Raw genomic sequence first — 16,044 nt, forward strand, 5'->3', positions numbered from 1 at the left:
TTGGCTGAAGAACCAAGAGAATCTGATCAGTAAGTATATTTAACTGGCACTCCCATTGATACTCAAAAAAAAAAAAAAAAAAAAATTTACTTCACATTCTGCTTGCCTTTTTACCCACTTCCTGATGCACTTCCTTGTCAGAGATCATTTGCAGGAAAGACACGCACGCTTTCAAAGTGACGAGACAATAGTTTCTACAGAAAGTTCTTTATTTTAAGCATTATCCTCCTTCTGAGGCTTATAGTGAATTCTGCCTCCTCTCCAGACACACATGTAATAGGTCATGCTCAGAGATCCCACTAGAGACACCAGCAGGACAGACACTACCAGACAGATTTTCCATACTGCCGATTCTCCTCCTTCATCTGAATCTAACAGGAATAAAAAAAAACACAAGTACTCTGTGAATGTTGTATGGAATGGACAGTTTTAACAAAAGAGACTAATGCACCGTTACCAGCCCACCTTGTTCCTTTCTAGCATATGCCTCCATAACATATGGCTCTGGAGTAGTCAGCAAGTTCTGGTCCTCCGGTGTCACCAGGTCAACAACATCTGGGCTCTGGGGCCATATCCTTTCCTCTACTGCTAGAGATTGTTCAGTGTCTTCATACTGTGGAATCTCATCAGGGATAATCCACTGGCCTTGAATGTATCGAGGAACGTCTGTAAATGTTACAACGTCAGGAGCATGGTAGTGGAACAGGTGTTGTATTTTCAGCAGGTGCCTTCAGAAATAAAGCATAACCAAATTGACACCAACAGAAGATAAACATCACAATCTTCTTCTTCTTACCTTGCTGAGCAGCTGAGAAGGCCAAGAGAGCCAGGAACACAAGCTTTAGAACAAACATGACTGTGCTATGCCGTGTGTGATTCCTTAGCTCTTTATGTGGGCTTTTCATCTATGGAATTGGCTTCAGCTGTGGCCCACTAACTCAATCAAGTTAAATTACTACAACTGGGCTCTCAAATCGCCTGGTCTGATGTGAGTTTGGGTGCTTCCATTTCATTGGTTAAAACCATCCCTTGAATTACACCTCTTTCATCTGACAGTAGGTTACTCAGGAAGTGGAAAATGTGCCTGCACAAAGAGCAAGTTGTTGTGCTGCCACTTGAAATCACACTATAGAAAGGTGATCTTAAGGCCTTAAAACAGACTGTTTAGATAATGCTTCTATATTTTTCACTTAACTGAGCTGTCAATCTCTTAATCCCAAAGCTGCAAAGTGGCTCTTCCTTACTTGTCAATATTTATTTTGTAGATGATGCAGGAATACAAGAAAAAAGAACAATGAACTTTACATGGACTCAACACGTAACTGTATTCTTTAAAGAAACAAGCCAATGGTATTGTAAACTGTGATTTGTGGTGTTTATAAGATCACACATCACACAGAGGACGACGGCTGAATATTGGGCGTCTATGGCTATCATATTTGATCAAATATTCTCCACATTGTGAACCATAGCACAAAGTTTGAGGTTTGAGCTCTTTTTTTTTTCAGCCAAGGCTGAAAATGTCTCACAAAACCCACTCCCAAACACACCACCACCACATAAGAAAACATCGAAGACTTTCACAGAAAAAAAGTAAACCGTTCCTTTTTATTTGGAGCATGCAACAATAAAAATAAAAAGACGTTCTGTGTACAATCTGAAATGGTAAAACTGAATATGAATAGATTTTCACAAGGGGTGCACCAATATGCTTATTAAAGCCCCGTTCCAGGGCCATGTTACAATGCACACTTAATCACTGGCTTACTGGGACACTTAAAGAAAGTATGGGCCTTACTTACACTTGTACTTTCCCTGCTATGAAAAGTCAAATTGCCTGACATTAAAAAGATCCATACCCAGCATCCAAAATTAGCACCATCACCTACTAGCTAACCATCACCTACTACATAAATATGCAAGTGGCTGGTAGATTTGCTTCACTCAGCCCAAAAACAATGGTAATCTATTGAGTGACTGGTAAAATTTTAACATTCACTAGCCATTTGGCTGATGGACGAAAAAGAACATTTTGGACCCATACCCAAGGTAAAAGTAAGCTTTGTGCTTAAGTGAATGAAAACATCCCACAATGCACACACTGGAGCCTTGAGCACATGTTTTTCAATCTTTTAAAATGCCAACAAAAAAACATTGTGTACTTTGACATGATCTGGTTGTATCATAAAAACATAAGTATAAGTAAAAGTAAGTATAAAACATAAGTACAAGTAAAAACATAATTGGTGCACCCCAAGTTTTAACAAGCTTGTCTTTCAGCATAACTCCATGACAAAGTGAACCACAAAGAATATGGACTGACACATTAAACAAAAGTTATTGCTAGAAAGGTAAACTGTATATATATATGCTGGCAGAAAAATTGGCAATGATAACCATTACCAATACAGCATGTTCCTCTGTCTAATTTCAAGCTAAATTTTGTATCAGATTTCCCTTCTTATTTCACAACAGCAGGAGAACAATCCCTGTCATTTGCGAATGTACACATTCCCGAGTTTCCCTTGCATAGTTCAGCATGAGATACAGTATATCAATCAATGAATCTGTATTGTATGAGGTACAATCCCAGTGAAATGTAATCTCATCAGAATAATGACGTGATTATATAAGTACAATATATGACTTGGCTCCTCAAAGAAATGCATAAGAAATTATACAGATGTACAGTATCTGTAAAAGAACCCGTTTCTGCATAGGTATGACACTGACCTCCACAAGTATTTATTCAACACTAAATTGAATGTACATGTACTAGATGGGAATCTCCGGATGTAAATCCTGTTTAAATTGTACACCCAAAAATAAAAGCTTTTCAGAAGAAGTTACGGTATTGTATCTCAAGAATACAGTTAAGATATTGGTGAGAAATAATTCAAATACTTGTGAAGATCTATTTGATGGTACTACAAGTATTCTTAGTTTAAAAGAACCTTATACCATTTAGAATAATATATATTGTAACCGTTGTGTAAAAAATACTCCCAGTGCAAACCTTGAACAACAGTAAAGTAATATGAAACAATGAAAAAGTCCATCAGAGGACTAGTCAAAGTAGCAGTATACTTTGTTTTCAGAAAAAAACTAAAACCAGTCCAAGACTAACTTTAAGTATGTAATGAATAAGAGGGACATCATGGCAAACTGGCTTTTTTGGCTTGCAATAACAGTACCACTGTGGCTAATAAACACATCAAGTGTGGATTTTTATTTAATCTCCTTGACATGTGGACATGAGGTAAGCTCAAGAAGCAGGATCTCACTGAATATTTATAAATATTTCATACTGTTACATTCCTGTTTTAAAAAAATGTTGGTGTCACTATCCAGATTGCCCTAAGAGGTTGAAATTAAGGATCCCCAAGGGGATATTTCATGAAGCAGGAACAACTTCACTTACTTATATAAATGTTAGAATTCTGAAATAATTTTTTTGTTTATATATTTGAATAACTGTGGAGTCTGCCCCATGAAATTCTTCTTCACACTAGTGCTTCACAGTGGTGGATAACCAGCACAGGTCGACGTAGACTGAACTGGTCTCTACCCAGGAGGGGGCCATTTGTTCTGCACGATGCGTCCTTATTTGTGCTTCTCTTCCTCATTGTAGACCTTCCGAAGGCTTGAGTCAAGCAGGAAATCCACTGACCTACATGGCACAGAAAGTGGAAACATTGTGGACACATAAATACAGCATTTCTGAATCCATTTCATAAAGAACAAGAGCAACTTTAGCAATACATTTTTTTATTCCATGTGTAACTACTATGTTGTTGTTTGTGACACTATAACTTAGTCATGTGGCTCTCATTGCCTTTGGTGGTAAGATCAGCAACCTGAGTGTGAGTATAATGAACTTTATTTTTGTTTATGTTTTATCTGAACTTTTGAGGGTGTTTCCAAGCTCTTAAAATAAAATTTAAGCGTTTGCATTATTTGAAATATGCAACACATATTGTGATGTAAAATACCTCTAAATTAAGATTTAAGCTGGAGGAACTTTTGTCTCCCCCTCTGGCAGTGTGAGTAATTACACAAACACTGTTGACGCGATTAAGAAAAGCAGTGGGTTTCATAATGACGCGGGCCGCTGCGGTCTCTCCCCCCTTCCTGCTTGTCAAGGTATTGGGTAATACAGATAGACTTTAAAGCATCCGTCTTTTTCTTATCGTCAACCCATTCCATTAAAACAAAAACAATGTATTCAGTTCATTACCTCTAGTCTGCGGCACTCAATCCCATTTGTTCCTAATTAAGATATAAAAACATCTGAAGTCCTTTCCTAAAACAGCTGAGCACTGTAGTTTTTAGCAAACATCACTCAACCAAAAGCAAATAGTGGGGACTATTTGCAGTGGCGGATTAATACACATTTGGTGCTCTAGTGAGTATTTCCAGCAGAAGGATGATGTGAGCAGCCTAACCCTTGAAATGAAATATTTCATCACACAATGAGCAATTTACATAATCCACAATGCATACACAAAGTAACAAGTACATGTGTATACCTGTCTATAGGAGAAATAATGAAGGGGATTGTAGAGAGGCCTATAGCTGTTGTGGTCCACTTGCGGACAGGCAGGGGCCACTTGGTGGTTCTGCCCAGCAGGTGTAGTGACGCAGCACATACACGGTTAATGGTGAAGCCCGGGATGATCACAGAGGCGAGGGCCTGCCACACAAACGTGTCCACCACTGCCACCGCTACTCGTGTTGTCTTCCCTGGGTTGTCCCCGTGGGCCTTGAGGGACAGATTCAGGATCGGCAAATGAGTGTAGTCACAGCTATGGCAATGAAGTTTTCAAACACAGTTGATACACAAAATTCAATTTATTGATCATTTGAATTTCTACTTTTTCTGTTCTAGCTTCTTTATTTAGGGAGACAGTTTCTATTTGATCATCTAATCTAAGACAGTGGTATCCAACCAGTTTGGCTGGAGACCCCTGAAAACAAAACAATGTCTACTTGCAACCAAAGAGGGTTTTATTTAACTTAATTTGAAAGATGTCTAGAGTCCTGGAGCAATAAACGTATCAAATAAGTCATGGTATAAATTATATATATAGATATTTGTAATTGTAATATCTGTGCATCTCGAGACCCCTTAGAATAATCTTGTAGTCCCTTGTAGGACCCTGATCCGGTTGGGATTCAGTGATCTCAGATGATGTTGATGTCATCTTTATTTATACTCCTTTCTAATAACATCATTTTATTGACTTTTGACTATTGATAACATATACAAATGGATATATCTTACCAGAGCTGCTTTCTTCCCTTTGTCCACAGCATCAGCAGTAACGTACACAGAGGCCACAGCATAGCTGCCCCATACCAAACTCACTGGTACCAGAGCACGAAAAGCCTCCCCGACTTCATTGGCATAGCCTGTAGGCATGCACAGATGCAGATAAGTTATAAACCTTTTAGTCTACTCTAAATGCATCATAACCTTAGCTAACCTTAGTTAACATTAGTACTATACATTTGTTAAAAGATAACTGAAGTTTAGTGCCATTCTGAGCAACAGGGCAGTGCACTAAATAATCAAAAGCTCAGTTTCATGATGTAAACTTGTAGGGTCTCCCAATTCCAGTACATATATGCTGAAACAAAGAAGAGGCTAATAAACCTTAACTTTATCTCTGACATTGTGTCAGTGAAAGAGGGTAACATTTAGAAAATGATGTAATACCATTCCACAGGGTTAAATGATTCAAACGCCCATGATACCTTGTTAAGAAGTCACTTGTGCCATACAGCAAAGTACATGCATACCACGGGTAAAATGAACTACAGTCACATGAGAAGTATTATCTTTGGTTCAATGACGACAGAAGAGCGTGGTGAAGTCAATTTGTCTCTATCTCTGGTACTGCTGGTAAAACTGAGGCAAGCACTGTGCAAACTGACTACACTTTACTGTGCTGAAGAAAGCACTTACTACTTTACAAGCAACAATCTCACAGCCAATGGAACACTGCTTGGTGACAATTTATTTTCTTCCCAATAATGGTCATCGGCTACATAAATGAAGAACAATCAGTTGGATTCTTAGTCTTTATTCTCCATTTAGGCTAAATCAATAAAATCAAGATCAGATCCAGATTATATATTTCTGTTTATATCTAAATATTCCACATAACTAGTGGATTATCAAAATACACACAAGATTTTTTTTTATCTTAGGCATCAACTAAGATAATTACAACTAAGATAATCATTGGATTAGGCATCATTAGGTGCTTAAAAGTTATCACTATAATTTTAGTTGAGTCCCAACGGTCCAGAGCACTGGTATCTGCAGATGCCCTGAGTTGAGGTGTTGGTATTGGGATAGAAAAAGCTAGATCGGTGCATCCCTACAACTTACAAGATGTATTTGCAATGCATGTATAGCCTATTTTATATGTTCACATTGATTAAAATACTGCCTGAAAAAAAGTTCCATGCAGTATTCAAAGGCGGCTTATGGACTCCCCTTTTCACAAAATTGTGATGGTTGTCATGTTTTTTGGTGAGTACCTGTACCCCCTATCGCAACACATTACACTAATAACTCAACAGCTTTTTCTTGTTTGCTTTATGAATTTTATTGAAATTTAGCCTTACAAGAGTGAATCATGCTTCCTCAGCTTCAAGAAGAGAAATGACAGCTTTGGTTTTTATTCAGATAGTGTGTAAGCAGTAGCCAAAGGGCACATCAAAACCTTTAAACTCAAAAACTAATGGTTTAGCACTGAGCATTATTTGCCCCAATGCTGTAGCAGTGAACATGACAGCAAAGTAACTACTGAATCTGGAGCTCCAGAAGCACCTGTGAGCATAAGGTTATACGAGCTGTACTAGTATAATAAAACATGATAACAAGGAGAGTTCCGATAAGATTATCTTGGTTAATAATAAAATGTGCCATGCCCTGGCACAATAAGCTGAAGTCCAATTCGGACCTGTGAGCAAAGGCTAAAAGGGCTTTTAGGCCCATCAGGCTGGTGGGCAAACTCATACATTATGTTAAGGTGTTGTAAATGTCTGTGCCTGTGAATACATGATCTAGCCCAAACAAGAAGATAGTGAGCTCCTCAGGACAGACAGCTGACGACTGCAATGAAGGTGGTTTTCTGGATAAATTGCTGTTTGTTCAGTTGGAAAATTGCCAAATTTCAGGTTGAATCCAGTGTTTGTTGCATAACCACTATCTCAGTTTTCCCACAGCAGTAAAGAATAATCTTTTCCAGACATACTGGGGAATCCAACGCTGGGAAGAAATTAATTGTTGGCTAAATGTGTACAGAGGCCATGTAATATGCATGGTATGAATATTTATAAAATGACAAAAGAAGAAATGCTACATAAAATATGACAAAGCATGGCTCATATTTAGACCAAAATCACATTATAAAACTGATGAAACACTTGTAAATGTCTGTTTACATCCATGTCAATAGAGATATTTAACTGCACAGGCAGGATTAAAGATGTGAGCGAATAGATTATGATTTTATGAAGGGGATTAACAGATTCTCATGCAATTATATGACCACTGCTGGTCCATGTAAACTGGAGGAGCAGGAGATTAATGGCATGTTCCCCAACTGCCTACATAGTGGGAACTGCTGCAGTATGAATGCCCTTTACGTAACGTTACATGCCCTTCTCAGCTAACTGCTCATTCATGGGTGACAGTGTGTCCTATGTTAGTAACGACCGTAGGGTTTCAATCAGAGAAGCAAATCAAGGAAAACAGGAAGTTGTAGCTGCCACATGTCAGCTGCAGTCTGGTCATGCTTACGGGCGTTTCTTTGTGGTTGTCTCAACTTGCTAAACAACTAACGTTGACGTTACCTTTATTGAGACATACCTGATCTACAGACACAACTCTAACGCTTTACCTAGCTAACAGTAAACCTATAATACGTTATAGAAACAAAGAACGAACAACAATATTGTACAGTCGTGGACGTCGTCCTTTGCGTCCTGTGGTAACAAAATGACCTTACTATAAATAGAATTTTAACAGAGTGCTTAGCCAGCTATGCTAACTTTTAGCTGGCTAGCATGCAGCTCCAGGGTCATGACGGCGGATCCAGTGTAACGTTAACTTAACTCTGTACTGTTCCATGTGTTACCGTCTGTTCAAGGAAAACAGTGGACTGAACCGCTACAAACTATACAAATCCGACAATACATACCTAGGAAGCGGACCCATGTATCGCGATAAATGTCGACCGTTTTGCTTGTTTTCTCTTCAATTGGATCCATGCCTTCCTTCCTTTACTCCATCCCCTATACTGTCTATGGTGTTACCACATAAACTCGGTGAGAGCAGTGAGAAAGCCAACACACGGCAGAGACAGTGAAGTGGGCGGGATCTCTACTCACTACAGCATCCAACTGGCTGCCAGAGAAGTCCCAAACTGCTGCTCCACACAAAAGCAAAACTACTACTTTACTGCCAGCAAACAAGCCCTTTCTTTTCCATTTTAATATTCACAGACAGTGGTGGAAAGTAACTACATTTACTTTAGTAATGTAGTTACCTTTACTTGAGCATTTCAATTGTATATACTACATAACCCTACATTTCAGAGGGAAATTTAGACCTGCTCACTACATTTATCTGACAAGCAGATACTTGTTACTTTATAGATTAAGATTTTAATCTACAATACATGATCAATTTATGATATGATATTGTTACAGTATAGTTATTACCGTAGTTAAAATGTGCTCCACTTCAAGTGTTAGAAGAAGCTCAAGTACTGTTAGAATAGGCCTACTGCTTACAGGTTAAAGCATCAGTAATATAATATTATAATATGATATAATAATCTAATATAACTTTCTGAAAGGGACCATTCTGCCCAATAAGTTATTTCTATTTTTTCTTTAATACTTTAAGTAAATTTTAGTATGACAAATGAAGTCTATTACTAAATCCAATCCTATCTTGGAAATCCCTTTTTTCTATATCATTTGTGTCTTTTTAGCTTTGTGTGTGTGGATACATTATTCTATTAACAAACTAGTTTTGATATTGCACTTTCATGCTGCATTCCTTAATAGTTTTTAATCAAATGTCCACAGACAAACTGAAAAACAGAAAAGCTGCGACAGGGATAGTATTCCAGTGGCAGGGGTACTGGTTGGTACTTGATGAGTACTTAAACAATACAATATGCACAAGGCAAAGAGTGTGGGAGGGTCAATATAGGTCTGCACCCACAGTTCAGTTTTCCCCGGGGGCTCTGTATATATGCGTCCCTGGAACATGGTGTAGTAGTGCAAGCTTATAGCTGACAAAGCCCTCAGCAGATAGCTCACAGAAAAGGCCTAGATGAAAGAGGTAAAAATGACGTAGTATAAATAAAGACACGGTGACAATGTCACAGCATACTTACTGTTAATTAAAAAAAAAAACAGGTGACAAGCCTTTCATTTATGGTGGGACAGCACTTGAAAGTAGGTGCAGTAATAGACCATTAGCATTTCCCAAAGAAATACCTGGATTACTAATAGGATTAGATTGATTAAAATGTTATATTGTAGCCTTTTACAGCTCTGCTACAGCAGCACACTTCCAATTTAATAAGTTCATTGATTAATTTTCACTATTGACATTATCTTAAACGATCGTATAGTACATCCAATAAAAAGCACGCATTCTGATTGACAATTAAACGGACCAATGGCAACGAGCCATGCAACACAGTGAAGCAATGGGAAGGAAGCTGACGATTTAGTGGGATGAGTTTTGACCAACGATGGCTGCCGCCAGCATGAGCCATTATTACAGGGAGCCCAGATCACCATTCAGACGGAAAATAATGACTTTTAAATCATACTGGACTTTCGCTTTTCTAATTTGTACTGCAAGCAAGTGTTTGGCTGACGATGATCATGAAATGGAAGAGTTTTTGAAGCGGGAGTATTCCCTTTCCAAGCCATACCAAGGTAACGCTATCTTACCCCGTTATAACGTTTCACCCCGTGAACTGTCACAGTGGTGCTGATGCACAGGGGCAGGCTGAGGGGCAGATGTTTCCAGAATAATGCATTTATTTAGCGATCAAATTAGGCTACATCTGCTGTAGCTTTTTTTTACTTAATATAATGTATTGATTTGATTTGTCTTACAACGCCTTCGTTCTTCAGATGAATCTTGCTGCTGATCTAACATTCAGCCTTTTAGACTCGTAATACCTTACATTGTGATCCATTAAAGGCCTTTGTGTGCTTGTCTACCTTTTTCTTCAGTTGTTTTTGTTTGGTAACAAAGCAGAGGCTCAATGAGCTCTACTGTGCCCTGTCATCTGTTTTTCATGCTGATGGTGCTATTTGTGTGCTCAGGTGTGGGATCCTTGGGCTCCTCGCACTGGGAGCTGATGGGGGATTCCATGGTAACCACCGAGCAGGTGCGCCTCACACCTGACATGCAGAGCCGGCAGGGGGCAGTGTGGAGCCGCCTTGTGAGTATACACTTTAATATACTGGTAAACTGTATTACTGTCTCGTGATATTCCAGTGTTGTATAATTGAAAGGGTTTAGCAAATATATTCACAGCCAGGAAACACAGGATAAGAGGCCCTTAAGTAGAAGTTAAACATGCTTGTACACACTCAGCTGTCAGTTTATTAGGTTCACCAACCAAAAACTAATGCAGTCTAATAAAACAGCCCTGCATTAAAATCCAACCTCACGAAGGCAACAGCACTCGTCTTGGATTCTGCTGAATTGTATTTATTGCGTTATTCTGAGTGGTGTTCCTAATATTTAGTCTACCCTCATTGCTTTAAATGCTGATTTCCTGACAACTCAGTGTATACCATGCAAGTTATCAAAGGGTTGGAAATATCAGCACGATTTGTACAGTAGCCTAGAGGTAATAGTGACTGCACTGACTGTTAATGATAGCAAGTAGGTATTTACTGTATTCTTTGTGGTTTATGTTTATGTTTCGTTATAAAGTTACAACTGGTTATAATTAGCCAGTAAAGTAGAGATAGTCAATTATGGGTTTGGTATTGGGAGGATGTTTTAGCAACTGGTTTTTGCTTTCAGACAGTGTGTCATCTTTGCTGTAACTGTGTTGGATCTTATCTCGCACTAACCAAAATAAACACCCTCATGGCCTGCTGCCCATGATTGTGGCTGGGTGAATACTTAATATCTCTAAAACGCTGTCCTGAATACTATCTGACTCAACGGAAGACTTGAACGTTTATACTTTATTTGGTGACTGAGGGCCAAAGGGCTCCTCTTGCCTTGACGTCAACCCAACCAGTCATCTCTCTGACACTCAACAGTGCAACAGAAAACACATTTAAAAGTGAAACCAGACTTCAGTATTAGACTAATTACGTTTTGGTCATAAGGTTTTTAAAGGTGTTGGGTCTTACCAAAGACCTTTACTCCCCCAAATCCAAAATTTGAGAATTTCTTATTGCCCTCTTATATATTGCCTAGTTGTTGGAGTAAACACTATGTATTTCAGTGGCTTTATTTAACTCTTGTGTGTGTTTAGCCTTGCCATCTGACAGATTGGGAGATGCAGGTGCACTTTAAGATTCACGGGCAAGGGAAGAAGAACCTGAATGGGGATGGGCTAGCCATATGGTACACTAAGGAACGTGCACAAAAAGGTAAACGCTATGGGACCTAACTCTTTATCTCATAAAAAAATAAGTAATTTTTATATATTATCAACACTGTCTTATTTTACAGGTCCTGTATTTGGAAATATGGACAACTTCACTGGCTTGGGTGTGTTTGTGGACACGTATCCTAATGAGGAGAAACACCTAGAGGTATGCTGGAGTAGCACTGCGTAGATCTCAAGTGTTGTGGGAAAGTACAGTAGGGTTGAGGGCGAGCCATGGACAAGGGCTCTTGCAAATTTGTGTAAAATGGCTGTCTTTGTGTTCTTTTGTGCAAACATTTGGAGTCAGGCGCAGAAGAAAAGATATACTCCACGCACACAGGTAACCAGCTTTTGGAACATTTGATGCCTTCATTGGTCCTTAATGCTTCTCTGACTGCAAACATACCCTTGTTTTTGAAACAATACTGTGACATTTTCTTAATCAGATTAATATGAATTCCAAAAGGATAAAGGAATACAAGGAAAAAAACATTCAACTAAATATGACATTCAAGTGAAACAGTGTAAGTGCAAGTTAGTAAATAAGAGTTTTTTAAATTCTAAATAATGAACAGCATAGATTTCGTTTATGCAGTCTCTTACAAAAAGCCTACATGACCTAATTGCAAAAGCATCATTGCTACATCAGCGTATGATGAGGGTTTAAGTAAAATCAAGACAATTTCCTCATCTCTCTCTTTTCCCCCTGTGACCACAAGAGGATTTTCCCCTTCGTTCTGGCTATGGTTGGGAACGGCAGCATCAGCTATGACCACGAGCGGGACGGTCGCCCCACAGAGCTTGGCGGCTGCAACGCCATGGTGCGCAACCTCAAACATGACACCTTCCTCTTCATCCGATACGTCCGCCGCAGGCTCACGGTGAGAGACTCTGTCTTCAATTATCTACAGTAATAACACTGCTTAGCACACGCAGACACTTCACACACCTCATGTCCTCATTCGTCCAACCTGTTATTAGCATGCACTAGGTAGACTGAGTTTGACCCACTAAAATGTATTTATAAAGTGTAGGTTGGCTGAGAAAATGCCCTGTTTAAGGTTACACTGAGAAATAGAATAATGTATACAGACACAAACAGAACAGAATTCCATTATGCTCCATTAAAGCAGGTACAGGCAGGTACCGGGCAATTATTGAGTATAGTCTGGCAGCTACACAGAGGGAAATACATGTTTTGATTTTCAACATCTTTCTAATATTTTCAAGCAAGGGCTTTGCACATAGATACATACCAAAAGTTATTACATTTCGGATGCACCACTGTAGGACTCCGCTAACATGGGGCGAACGCTCTTACTGGGTGAGCTAGAGGCTGCCCCGAGTATCCAAGATTTTAGGGGATTCTATGTTTTACTCACAAAGTCATTCCGATAACTCAGTAAACCTGCTTTTGGAAACAGAACTGAGATGAATTAGATGCCCAGTTATTTACATTCAGTGGCTCTCTAAAATTCACTGAATTAAGTCTTGTTCCTCAGGTGATGATAGACATCGACGGGCAACATGAGTGGAGGGACTGCCTGGACATACCCGGGGTGCGGCTTCCCAAAGGCTATTATTTTGGAGCTACAGCCATCACTGGAGACCTCTCAGGTAAACAGCTTTCACTGTCTCAAACAGCTCCCCAAGTAATGGGGATTTAAAATCACTACTTTCCCAGCACTTTTTTCTCTCCTAGTTTCAAAGTCTATTTTATCTGGTAAAAATCATAATTTTTCTGCTACTCAGCTGTGTTTGCATCATTGATTTAGGAGGAACAAACAGAGCCTTGTAGAAGATACAGACATCACTCACAGGTGTATTGATGCATACAGTATGCTGTAGCTTGTCATGCCGTGATACTGTTGATGCGAAGAGATAAGATTACAATTCAGTGAACTAATCCTTTGAGTAATCGGACTGTAGACTCAGTGCTAAATACAGAATATAGAATGTAGCATTAGAGAGATTAAGGAGCTAGATTCGGCGGAAAAGGCTTTGCTCTCTGCCTGAACTAAGGCGATGCTTTTATTTTTGCTCTGTTAGGCATTTGCGGGGAAAAGCGTGAGGCCTTTTAACCACATACTGTATAATCACTTCTAATTGATGTGTGTTTATCTAAATTTAATCATATTTTCTGATTCTCAACTTATAGATAACCATGATATAATTTCCCTGAAACTCTACCAACTGACGGTGTTGCGGAGTCGAAAGGAAGAGGAAGAGGAGGAAGAAGAGGAGATAACCATACCCAGTGTGGATAACATTGAGCTACTCAGATGTAAGACACACACACATTATTGGGGAATATCAACGTCACTCTCTTCCTCTCTCCTTCTCTGTCTTTTTGCTTCATGTCACTCTTTCCTGCATCTTTCCTCACCTTCACTGTCATTTTTTTTCACCCTTCCTTCTTTCTCCCTGACTATTGTCCTCTGTTCCAGTGGGTCAGACTGAAGAAGGGATGAGTGGGTTAGCTATTTTCTTCACCGTGTTCTTCTCCATGTTGGGCTGCATCTTCCTCATCGTTATCGGCCTGGTGGTCTACAGCCACTGGAGCGAGAGTCGACGCAAGCGCTTCTACTGAGAAAGAACAAAAAAAGATGGAGGTGGTGTCTACTGTGGTCCATGGACCCAACGGAAGTGAGACACCGCTGTTGCCCAGTAGAGCGCAGCAGGTTGTTTTCATCCTGAGGACAACACTATTTGAACAGAGGACGAAGTAGATGTATCACCTGCTACAAATAGCCATTGTCCAACTTTGCCATTGGTCGTCATGAAGCAGTAGGACTTTGTTTTTGTCCTGCCTGACACACACCAACTCGGCCTTACCATCTCCACCTCTGTACTTGTTACACAGCAGCAGACGTGCAGTATGACATCTAATGAGCAGCTACATAAATTTTAATTTTCACCGTTTGCTGCATATGACAACTTCAAATTTCTTTGAACTATTTTTCAGTTTACTGATGTGATTTTATGGCTTTGAGAAACATAAATATATAAGCATCCAATGTGTCCCCACTCTACAGTGTGACTAACCATATAGCACTAAAAACCAATGATGCTATGCTTACTGTAGCTCATTGCTAACTCGACTGCTCTTTGAATTAGAAAAAGCATCTCCGAGTATACTATATAGTATGCTGTATATTCTCATCATGTAGTTGTAGTGTGCATGACATTTGTTGGATATTTTTTATGAATCATCTAGGCTACCGCTGTTCTTCGTTACCATGATGCTTTAACTTTTATGTAAAGCATATGCATAAAACTGACCTGTCCCATTGATGCATGTGGCAAAGCAATTTCTTTTCAACAATATTATCTCTCACAAAATGTTTGTATTTATCACTGTTATGTGAGTATATGAGAAAATGGATCAAAGTTTTTTTGTTGATCAGTTTAGAGCAAACTCTTGTTTTAAATAGATATATTTAAATGTCTGAAATGGACTTTGCACTGAAGAGAATTTGAATGACTACTTATTTATTGTAAATCATTTTTCTCTGCACACTGAACACTAAAATTACTTTTTGTTTGTTTCTTTAGTGTTATATGTAAAAACACCACCTCTGTGTTTCTGTCATACGGTATATGCTTTTCCAGTGAACTGAACATGCTGGTTTGGCCTCAGGCTGCCTCCTTTGGATGGAGGTGTTGGCCGGGCCCTATCGACATCTGTACGCTCTGGAAATGGCTGCAGGCCTCATGTCAACATCATACATTTTTTATGTGGTGCTTTGTTTTCATTTGTGCAATGAGTATTTTCCTGTAGCCACTTTGACAACCGCCCTACCTTATTTCTGTTCTGTTTGTTTTGTATGACAACCGTGTGCCTCATATATCCATTCAGTGATCCATTAATTACGGTTTGTAACTATTCTTGACTTTGTCCTGAACCATTACTATTGCCTCCTTAAAGAGCAAATATTGTTTATTTGTTTGTTTGACCTTTCAGTGTGTGTGGGCAACAACATCCTAGTTTTCGGATGACATAACATCCCGTCAATAATTCAGGCCAACCGTCTTGAGGCGCTTGTCACACAGCCATGTGATGATGCTCCAGATCAATATCTTAGCTTTGTCTCATGTCTGGGCAGGGCATGATTTTCACTTAAGTCCTCAAGGTTAATTTCTCCAATTTTTCAGGCTTTACAAATGTTTACAAGAAGATCCTGCAAAAGGCTACTTGAGGTTAACCCTTGTGTTGTGTTCCATCAACCTTGAAATTAAACCTGTTTTAAATTGTAAAAATTTTCTTCTTTACATTTTCAGCGCTTATTTCTACATCCCACATTTTCTGATATAAAACAAAAATTGAAAACGGGTCAATTTGACCCAAAGTCAACACAAGGGTTAAATGGAAGAAATC

At 39.1% G+C, this 16,044-nt stretch overlaps 2 protein-coding genes across 2 annotated transcripts; one reads left to right on the forward strand and one right to left on the reverse strand.

The window, feature by feature from the left end:
* Positions 1–1,589: 1,589 nt before the first annotated feature.
* Positions 1,590–8,381, reverse strand: mtfp1 (mitochondrial fission process 1). Its single transcript, XM_039780627.1, has 4 exons — positions 8,217–8,381; positions 5,285–5,412; positions 4,530–4,762; positions 1,590–3,670 (listed from the first exon to the last, which is right to left on the reverse strand). Exons 1-4 carry the CDS (start codon positions 8,284–8,286, stop codon positions 3,604–3,606), a joined length of 498 nt encoding a protein of 165 aa, XP_039636561.1. The 5' UTR covers positions 8,287–8,381; the 3' UTR covers positions 1,590–3,603.
* A 1,400-nt stretch (positions 8,382–9,781) lies between these two features.
* On the forward strand, positions 9,782–15,926 carry lman2la (lectin, mannose-binding 2-like a). Its single transcript, XM_039779419.1, has 9 exons — positions 9,782–9,978; positions 10,375–10,493; positions 11,550–11,667; positions 11,750–11,832; positions 11,974–12,006; positions 12,386–12,547; positions 13,169–13,283; positions 13,825–13,950; positions 14,114–15,926. Exons 1-9 carry the CDS (start codon positions 9,789–9,791, stop codon positions 14,254–14,256), a joined length of 1,089 nt encoding a protein of 362 aa, XP_039635353.1. The 5' UTR covers positions 9,782–9,788; the 3' UTR covers positions 14,257–15,926.
* The last annotated feature ends 118 nt before the right edge of the window (positions 15,927–16,044 follow it).

The sequence above is a fragment of the Perca fluviatilis genome, chromosome 17 (assembly GCF_010015445.1).
Source record: "Perca fluviatilis chromosome 17, GENO_Pfluv_1.0, whole genome shotgun sequence".
Taxonomy (NCBI): Eukaryota; Metazoa; Chordata; class Actinopteri; order Perciformes; family Percidae; genus Perca; species Perca fluviatilis.

What these genes read in the sequence shown, in the direction of transcription:
- mtfp1 (XM_039780627.1), bottom strand. Translation starts at nt 8,286, where the DNA reads ATGGATCCAATTGAAGAGAAAACAAGCAAAACGGTCGACATTTATCGC. An exon ending in TACATGGGTCCGCTTCCTAG is followed by an intron (nt 5,413 to 8,216) that starts GTATGTATTGTC and finishes GCATGCCTACAG; the next exon opens with GCTATGCCAATGAAGTCGGG. An exon ending in ATTATTTCTCCTATAGACAG is followed by an intron (nt 3,671 to 4,529) that starts GTATACACATGT and finishes TGTGCCATGTAG; the next exon opens with GTCAGTGGATTTCCTGCTTG.
- lman2la (XM_039779419.1), top strand. Translation starts at nt 9,789, where the DNA reads ATGGCTGCCGCCAGCATGAGCCATTATTACAGGGAGCCCAGATCACCA. An exon ending in CATCACTGGAGACCTCTCAG is followed by an intron (nt 13,284 to 13,824) that starts GTAAACAGCTTT and finishes CTCAACTTATAG; the next exon opens with ATAACCATGATATAATTTCC. An exon ending in TAACATTGAGCTACTCAGAT is followed by an intron (nt 13,951 to 14,113) that starts GTAAGACACACA and finishes CCTCTGTTCCAG; the next exon opens with TGGGTCAGACTGAAGAAGGG.